Below are 9,998 nucleotides of genomic sequence, written 5' to 3' on the forward strand. Positions count from 1 at the left end.
AAAGAAGCAAATATCTAACGTGTATCCCCTTGTTGGGCAAATAACAACAATGTCAATACCAATATGAGAGAGTAAAACAGATGTGATACAACATTTCAAAGGCTGGTACAAGGAAAACAAGGGTTTTTCTAGTACTTGTACTTGCAGGTTCAAGAACATCCTTCCTTCTATAAATGGTGGAATTGAGCTAGGTTGAATCTGTAAATTTAAATGAGTAGTAGATACAATGTTAGAAGAAAAAAGAAACATAAAGGACAGTGTCAAAAAGAGAATGTCATCAAATGTGGAAGTTTTACAATGTTACAAAAGTTGAAGTTGATTATTAATGAGACCAGGAACTTACCTCGGTCATATTCTCAAAGCCCATGTTGATATGCTCAACTAAAAGTAACACTGACCACTCATGATTCCTGTTCCGTTCTGCAATTTCTTAATAATAACAAAAATAATAATAAATAATAATAATAATAATAATAATAATAATAATAATAATAATAATAATAATAATAATAATAAAATAATAATAAAATAATAATAAAATAATAATAAAATAATAATAATAATAAAATAATAATAATAATAATAATAATAATAATAATAATAATAATAATAATAATAATAATAATAATAATAATAAATGAAGCTGATTATTGATGAAACAAGGAAGTTACCTCGGTCATATCCTCCAAGCCCATGTCGATATGCTCAACTAAGAGCAACACTGAACACTCATGATTCTTGATCTCTTCTGTAATTTCTTCTTCTTCTGCAATTGGAAATAAAGCAATGTACTGGATCCAACACATAACCAAAATGTAATATGCTTTGAATATCCTTTCTTTAAATTTTCATTTTCACTATCAAGGCTTTTCAAAAATGTTGAATCAATCAATCAACATATGACCATATCCCAATATATATTTAGGAGCAAAAAGTAGAAACCGCTGAAACTAATGGTGGCTTTGTACCTTGAAGCATTAAATTAGTAACTAATAAAGAAAATAATGAAGTAGTAATGGTTGAAACTGATGACCTTTGTAAATTAGTATCTTGGGTTTGCTATGGACTATTGCTTTAATGAGATATTGACGTTCAAAAACAAGGAATTAAGTGAAGAATAGGAACCACTTCTCGACAAAAATCCTCTGTTTGAAGAGAAATAAATCAGAAAGGTAATGAAGCGGGAATTAGGAAATAGAGGAGGGAGAGCACTCAACAACTTCTCCATCATCGAACTTTTTTTAAATCCTCTGCACTGCAACGTCTTCTTCTGCCGTCGATGTTGAGTTCTTCTTTGGTGTCTTATTCTATGAGAATATTGAATAAGTTCTTAAACAAAATAGCAATAAAAGGTTCTTTGGGGATTGAGAGGTTCGAGAGAGAGATCAAGCGAGAGATTCAGAGAGATCGAGCAACTGCTGATTTAGTGAGAGATTCAGAGAGAGTTTTGTTTCCGCCTACCTCTTGTAGATACCAACTGGAAACCCTAAGAAATCGATCATTCCGATCTTCTGAGATCGATAACAACCCTTGTCATCGTCATCAAACACTGCGTGAAAAGAGATCACCGAAAAACTCTTGACAGCCCGCTTTATTTTCTTGGTATATCCTTAGCAATGCATGAGGAAGAACCATCACTATCAGAAATCAGAAACCATTATCGATCCATCTTCCTTCTTCCCCCATCGTCCTTCTTCTCACCATCGTTCGGCTTCTCTGCAATGAGTGAATAAATACATAAATTCAGAGAGATCGAAAGGGATTCAGAGCGAGTTCGAGAGGGAGAGGGATATAGAGAGTGAGAGACTGAGATTGAGAGAGGTTGTCAGAGATAGTGGTGATTTAAAGAGAGATTCAGAGAGAGTTCGAGAGGGAGAGGGATATAGAGAGCGAGAGACTGAGATTGAGAGAGGTCGTCAAAGATAGTGGTGATTTAGAGAGAGATTCAGAGAGAGTTCGAGAGGGAGAGGGAGAGGGATAGAGCGACAGAGTTTGAGAGAGATTGAAAGAGGTCAATAGAGAAATCGGGATTAAAATTAAGGATAAATTTATAATAATTCATGACTACAATGTCCAAATTATCCTTGCAAAAATAACTAAAGAAATAACAAATAGTACAATATTATTGGTATTTAGAAAAATTCTAAGGACAAAAAAGGACAGAAAAAGATTTGCGAAAAAGGTAGAGTACATGCTTTTATTTTATTACTTTTTCATCTTTTGATTTTTTGTGGCGGAAACTTTACTCCCACATCAGATAGTGAAGAGATACTTATTCGATTTATATATAGAAAACACCTCAATTATTTACCTTTGGAGTTAATTAAGCACTCATGTAGTATAGTACAAACCAGTGTGCAACACAAATCTGGCTTGAACCCCAGTCCAACCAAGCCATGGATATATAGTTTATATAAATATTAAATATTATTAATGTTTCTATACATTACCCCTTCGTTCTTAGCTTTTGGAGCTCTACATAAACCTTTACAAAGGGAGGTGACCTTACCTTTCACCCATAACTTTTAGGGTTTCACATAACCCCGAAAACAAATTTAGTTATGTATAATTAATTTTTCTCCTTTTCTCACCATGTTGCTTTTTTTTTTAGCAGTGAGTACAATCTAAAGGCACCTGAAACAATGTATCTGGGATGCAACTTTAAATGTTGGGGGTTGACTAATTTTGAGGGTAAAAATGCACTTGGGACCCGTATTGCACAATTCGGGATATTTAAATAAAGTAAATACCATAGGTACATTTCATCTTCAACGAGTTTGTGGTTATAGAAGTCTTTCAAGTGATCATGCAAAGTCTTCAACAACACATAGCGCTCTTGTAATCCAAGAGTACTATCAATCAGAATCAACTGTAGAATGATTTTAGGTCTTTACATCTTCCTTCTTTTATAATATTGTTAAATGTAGTTATAAGGCCAGCATGATAAATGTTCAAGTATTGTTGAGTGATTGTAGGTCCCTCTCTCTCTCTCTCTCTCTCTCTCTCTCTCTCTCTCTCTCTCTCTCTCTCTCTCTCTCTCTCTCTTTCTCAAAAATTCCTCACTTCCTCGTCCCTTCGCAATGGTTCTTTTAACATTGGAATTGTTGGTAGAAAACCATGACGACAACATAAAAAATGTGCATGTATGAAGTTGCATATATATGACCATTGAGGCTAATTTAAATTTGTAGCACTTTACAAAACTACTGGTGAAGAACCATCAATATCATTCTAATGAAGTCCTACAATGGATCTTTATCATCATTAACATCCCATACTGACTATGCTAAAACCTTAAGGCACCATTTGTTAGCAAAAGTGGGGTGAAAAAATAAACATGTAGGACTCATATGTACTAATATAGGAGAATAAGGGGGAAAAATTATAATGTGGACCCCACTTTTGTTGTTTTCCTCAATTTCTTCTCAAAGTCCCACTAAATATGTGGGACTTTGAAAAGGGATAGGGTGGAAAAAGTAGCGTGACAAATCCAATTTTTTTACCTTATTGAACTAAATAAACCATACTTTGGGATTTCATGAAAAAGTTGACTTTTTCCCATCCCTTTTTCTTACCTTACTTCAAATTCAACAAACAAATGATGCCTAAAAAACCGTTTGTTTGCAAGAAAAAAAGTGTGAAAGATAAAAAGGTGTGACACCCACTTATAGTGGGATGGGAGAATATGAAAGAAATGAACAAGAAGTGAGGAAAAATATGAAATATGTGGGTTCCACAAACTTATTTAAGTTTTTCACAAAATCTTAACCAAAATGGTCAATTTTTTTTTAACAATAATTTAGGAAAAATTAAGTGACACATTACTAAACAACATCTTTAATTTAAGGTATATTGCCTACTCACTTCTTGCCTTAATGAACCAAACAAAGTGAGCTTTTGGAATTCCATTGAAAATAATACATTTTTCCCACTCTTTTTCATCCACCCTATTTTATTCAAGCAAACAAATGGATTGTAATGTATTTCTATTATTGTTGGTTCCTTTTTACTTTAAATGGGGCAAAATTGAAAATTGTTTATCAAAATTAAGTTAGATTAAGCCATAGGTGCAAAACTGTCAATTTGTTGCTAAATTTTGTGACCATTGGTGCATCACCAATAGAGCGTAACGAGTTTGTCAATTTATATTGTCAAACTTTCCTCCCCCCCCCCCCCCCATTTTAAAGTATTAATTGAAATTATAAGTAAGCTAAGGTGTTGCATAGTGTGTGCATCTATTGTAGTATTGTGATAGCTTAGTGAGCCAATTAACTACTAGCATGGATATATTTCTGGTGCAATGGTGACAGTCTCTATGTAGAGGTAGTAAATGAGACCAAAGAGGTAGACACAGAGCTACCCTAGAGTTAGGGGGACCCTGACCCCCCCTGGGCCCAATTTTTTGAAATTTCCTCCTCCCCTTCCTAATTTTTTGAAATTTTCCCTTTGGCCCTCTTTCCATGAATAAAATTCTAGCACTTAGCCTATTTTTGAAATTTCCCTTATAACTCTCTTTCCATATGTGAAATATCTAACAATGGTTAGAAAAATCATTGTGTTTTGTATGAAATTTCATTACCTATCTCCCCCCCCCCCCCCCCCCCCAATGTTAAATCTTGGCTCTGCTCTACGAGGAGATCTTAAGTGGATATTTACAACTGAATGGTCCAACTCAATCAAGTAACTCAATCTAATCGGTATGTGGGGGATATTATCCACACATCCACAATATTAAGAAAAATATTGGATTCGACCATTTACGAAAGTATTATTGTCTCTTATACATCGTGTATCATATAGTTAATGATCACACATGTACAATAAATATACCACTCCAATATTAAGCAACGTTCAACTTTAAATGTCTAATTTTGGGTTTTGAAAATGAGGACTACCCCTATTATGACTACCAATCACTTGCAGCTTCTTCTATTGATAAAAAGTTAAATCTCTATTCAAACTTCAGGTGATGAAGGCAATGACATGGGAAAAAACACCATTGAGGTGTTAGTGTGTTGTGATGCATTCATTAGAAGCGAGATTGGACGACCTACCATGATGCAATGAGTACTGTCATCTTGGCAATAGTAGGTATTGTACGTTAAGATAATATATCTTAGTCGGGTTTTTTGCAATTAAAATATGTGTTACTTGTACTCAGTCCCTGGGGTTCCAACATAGCCAAGTTTGCTTGTCAATGTTTGTTATCACGGTGTTATGAGGGAAATTTGTTATCTTATAGAGAGCGGTTGATCAGATGAAATAAGAAATTCAAGAGGCTTCCAGTTTATTTTTAGTGTGTCAATTTGTACATCGGTTTAGGGAAACTAGTACTTGTGTTGATCAACTCGTGAGCTTCTTAAATAAATAGGGGGAGATTTAGTTTAGTAGTGACTCCATACCTCCTACACCGTTTGACTTAGCTCAGTATGATATGAGGGGGAAAGTCTAATATCTTAGGTCATTTATTAATTTTCTAGTTCCTATCTCAATAATATTCAATTTTCTTTTTTCAAAATAAATAGAAAAATTATAAGGACACACTTCACTTAACTCATTTGAAAAATGAATATGAATATAAAATAACATCAATAATATATTTATATAATCTATATTTGATGGACACATACATACATCCATCATTACATTGACTGTAGGATAAATAATTGCATTCATTTAATACGAAATACAATTTCAAATGGTAGCCCCCCCCTCGTGATGAAACCCAAGCCCAAACGGTGACCATTCAACCCCCACCCCTTTGCTCTCTCTCTCTCTCTCTCTCTTTCTTTCTCTACTTCTAACTTCATTATATATATTATGTAATCCCATTATGGAAGGAAGTTATTATTTTGGAAGATAGTTTTTGCTTATGCACACTTGTGTTGAAGAGTTGAGTGAATTCTCTAGGGTTGAGCAAATCTCCACCTTGGGTCGAGTGAATCCCCAAATTTTACCATCTTGTGTCATCATTTAAGATTAATGGTGAAGATCATCATTTGTATTGTCTTTCAATATTGGACCCCTTAGCTACAATTAAGGAGCAATGTTTAATTTGGAAGCATTATGCTAAGAAAGGAGAATGTATGTATGTCAAAAATGCAAAAAATTGCATTACAAGATGAGATGAATCAATTGAAGGAAGCAAATCAAAACCTCCAACAAATGATGCAAGAGGTTTTGCGCTGATTTCCTACAATGGCTTCTAACACTCACCAAATTACTTCTACAATAGATGTGAACCAAACTTTTCACATCCCAAAGAAACGCCGAAGTGAGGATCATGATGGATCTTCAAGTTCTACATCCATTCAACCTCAACAAGCACATCCACAATACTTAGGGGTCATGCCTTGATTTGGTTGCAACAATTTCAACAGAGTCGAGAAAAAAGAGGGCTCCGCCCAATTAATAATTGGGAGGATATGAAAGAAAAATTATTCGAAAAATATCTTCTTCTTGATTTCTCTCAAATTTATATAAACATTTTCACTATCTTTGACAAGGAAATGATTGAAGTGTGAATATTACACCAAAGAATTTTTCAAATATTTATATTGTCTTGAATTACAAAAAATTGATGACTAATTGGTGGGTAAATATGTTAGTGGTCTAAAGCCTTCTATTCAAGATGAGATTGCTTTATAGCTTTTGAACACCCTTGATGAAGCTCACCAATAAGCCCTCAAAGCTGAAGAAAAATTGAAAATAAATTCTTTTATGCAATTTGAAAAAGCTCCCAATATTACTATGAGAGATAAAATTATTGCAAAGGACTACTTAAAGCCTAGATTGATGAAAAGCTAAAACCTATAGCCAAAGACCAAAACAAGGGTAAGAAAAAGTCTAATACATATTATCGAGGGGGGGATGTGGGTCATTTTTCATTTTCTTATCCTACTAAAAAGAAAGAAAAGTGAATCAAATTAATTGAGGATGATAATGAAATTGCCTATGAAAATTACCAAGAAAATATCATCCTTCAAGAGTACTGTGAACCCAATAGTGAGGCTTGTTATTAGGCATGTTTTGACCACACCTAAGTGTTTAGAAGATGACCAATGGCTAAGAAACAATATTTTTCACATTTATTGTACTGTTTTTGAAAAAAATGTCTAGTATTAATTAATTTTGAAATTGTGAAAATGTGGTTTCTAAAGAAATGGTTGAAAATTTGAATTTGACTTATGATAAATATTCCAACCCTTTTCACATCTCTTGGGTTAAAAGGGGAGGTGAAGTTTCCGTTAGAAAAATGTGTTTAATTAAATTCTCTATTGGTACTTATTTTGATGAAATATGGTGTAAAGTGTTGCCTATGGATGCTTGTCATATTTTACTTGGTAGACACTGGCAATTTGATAGAAAAATTAATCATGATGAAAAAAGATATATATATTCATTTGTCTTGAATGAGAAGAAATATTTGTTCGTTCGGTCCTTGATAGAAGTTTCTTCAATGCCAGATGGTTAGAGTTGTTTGGTGATTCTAAACAGATCACTCTTCCGACACACTCGTTTGATCACTCTCCGATTTGTGTCTTTGTTGACAAAGGTGTCAAACCGGTAAACTCTCATTTCAGGTTCCATAATTTTTGGATGACTGGCGATTCTTTTTTGGAGGTGGTTCGTTTGGCTTGGGTGGAACTGGCTGTTGGTGATCCCATTTTTGTACTAGCACAGAGATTGAAGAATGTTAAGCAGCGTCTTAAAGCTTGGGCAAAAATGACCTTCCCTAATCTATTTATTGAAGTACAGCAAGTGGAGAAGAATCTAGCATCCTTTCAAACTACTATTGATCAACTTGATATGACAGATGAATATTTTGATCAAGAGGCTTCCTTGAAGTCAAAACTTGTAAAAGCAATGGATCGTCTGGACTCTCTTCTTCGGCAGAAAGCAAAGGTCAGGTGGTTGAGGGAGGGAGATAAGAATTCAAAATTTTTCCATCTCTCTACTAAACTTAGAAGGAATAAAAACTCTGTTAAATCTTTGCGAAGAACGGATGACACTTGGACATCAAGTTCGGTTGAACTGTGGGATTATGTGGTGACTTACTTTGAAAACTATCATAAAACTGGTGCCTACTTGGGACACCCAGAGTTGTTGTCTGTGATTCCAAAAGTGCTGATGGATGATGATTGTTTATTACTTGAAGGTTTGCCCTCTAATGAGGAGATCAAAGGAGTGCTATGGGACCTAGATCTTGACAGTTCTCTAGGACCAGATGGCTTTCCGGGAAGTTTTTTCCGTAAATGCTGGGATATTGTTTCAGCCGATTTTGGGGCTGTAGTTCGATCCTTCTTTCGAAAAGGAAAACTTCCAAAAGGGGTAAATAATTGTTTCATCACTTTAGTTCCCAAGGTGGAAAATGCAGCTACACTGGACAAATTTCGGCTTCTATGTATGGAGAATTTTTTTTGCAAAGTATTGTCAAAGATAATGGCTTCTCGGCTGAGTACTCTTTTGCCTAAGCTTATTTCTGAGGAGCAAGGAGCTTTCTAGAAAGGTAAGATTATTTCTGAAAATATTGTTGTCGCTTCTGAACTTACAAATATTTTACATTCTTCTGTTAGAGGGGGAGGGATGGGAATTAAGATTGATATTATGAAGGCTTATGATACTCTATCATGGTTAAAAATCGTGAATTCGTTAATAATTGAACGAGGTACTTGAAGTCGTGATTTTTAAATTATTGTCAGATTCTTAGTTAATATGAATTAGGATTCCGAGTCTACTGAGTTCCTGCTTGATTCTCAAATCATTTTTATATTCATATAAAAGGTCAGCTGTGGTTGCTAACATGCTGTAATCGATAGATCTTAGAGCTGAGGTGAACAGAACTTCGTTTCTCTTCTTGGTTTCCTTCAGTTTCTCCTTTAAAAGATCTCACGTCCAGTCCCCAACCCATTCCCACTTTCCCTCTCAAAATCTCAGTGTGATCAGAATAGTATTTCGAGAGATGCAGAGAACAACAATGGAAGGCCAGTACAATCTAGAGATGCCCATTGGTTTCAAATTTGTACCCTCGGATCAAGAACTTATAATGGGCTACCTCCTGAAGAAAAAGAATGATCCTAATTTCTCAAGCTTCAGCATCAATGAAGCTTCCGTGTATGAATCACACCCAGAAGATCTAATAAGTGAGTAACCAGTTTCTTGTTTCTTTCATCATGCATGTTCAATCTTTTTTCTCTTCTTTGGAAATTCTTACAATTATACTACAGTAGTTGCCCCATTGGTGTCCCTGTACATAAAAACTGTCAACCTACCATGCATCCAAGAAACCAAAGAAAAAACCAAATATAGCAGTTCGTTTCTTGATTGCGTTGATTTTGAATTTTCCATTTTCTAGTTGTTCTATAAACTGTCTGCACCTGAATTTCTTACTAAACTCTATTGGTTTGCTTACATTATCTTAATTTGATTTGTGCAGGAAAGTGCCAAGAACACAGAGATGATCGTTACGAAAGACTCAGAAAGAAATGTGATTACTTCTTCTCCCCAAGCAGACCCGATCGAAGTGCAGGGGATGGAGTTTGGATGCAGACTAAAGAAGAAGAAATCAGAGTCGATAGTGAGCCAGGTGTTGTTATTGGCTATAAGATATCTCTTGTTTTCTATAACGGGAAGCCAGCAGATTCTTCAAACAGAACAAAGTGGCACATGAAAGAATATATAACCAAAGGAGATCCAAAGATATCCAACAAAAAAAATATACCCATGCAGGTGCATTACTAATTTTCATTAATTTATAGTTTTTACTTTTTATCTGTTTTCGTCTACAATTTTATAAATTTATCTTGTCTTCTTTCTGATCATTATTTATCTGAATTTTTCTTTTTTTTTTTTTTTTTTTTTTTCACTCTTGTTTCAGTTGGATGAATTGGTTCTTTGTAAAATTTACAATGAAGAAGACGAAGAAGAAGTAGAAGTAGTAGTAGTTGAAGAAGAAGACGAAGAAGAAGTAGAAGTAGTAGTAGTTGAAGAAGAAGAAG

At 34.5% G+C, this 9,998-nt stretch overlaps 1 protein-coding gene across 1 annotated transcript; it reads left to right on the top strand.

Moving 5' to 3' along the window:
- Positions 1 to 8,977: 8,977 nt before the first annotated feature.
- On the top strand, positions 8,978 to 9,741 carry LOC149007644 (NAC domain-containing protein 72-like). The gene is made up of 2 exons (XM_089167124.1): positions 8,978 to 9,143; positions 9,437 to 9,741. Exons 1-2 carry the CDS (start codon positions 8,978 to 8,980, stop codon positions 9,739 to 9,741), a joined length of 471 nt encoding a protein of 156 aa, XP_089023250.1.
- The last annotated feature ends 257 nt before the right edge of the window (positions 9,742 to 9,998 follow it).

Source organism: Hakea prostrata, chromosome 8 (genome assembly GCF_041222555.1).
Source record: "Hakea prostrata isolate BN-2017 chromosome 8, UWA_Hpros_2, whole genome shotgun sequence".
NCBI classification, from domain to species: domain Eukaryota; kingdom Viridiplantae; phylum Streptophyta; class Magnoliopsida; order Proteales; family Proteaceae; genus Hakea; species Hakea prostrata.

Excerpts from the sequence above, each read along its gene's own strand:
- LOC149007644 (XM_089167124.1), top strand. The coding sequence starts at position 8,978 with ATGGAAGGCCAGTACAATCTAGAGATGCCCATTGGTTTCAAATTTGTA. Across the intron at positions 9,144-9,436 it reads ACACCCAGAAGATCTAATAA|GAAAGTGCCAAGAACACAGA; the intron begins GTGAGTAACCAG and ends TGATTTGTGCAG.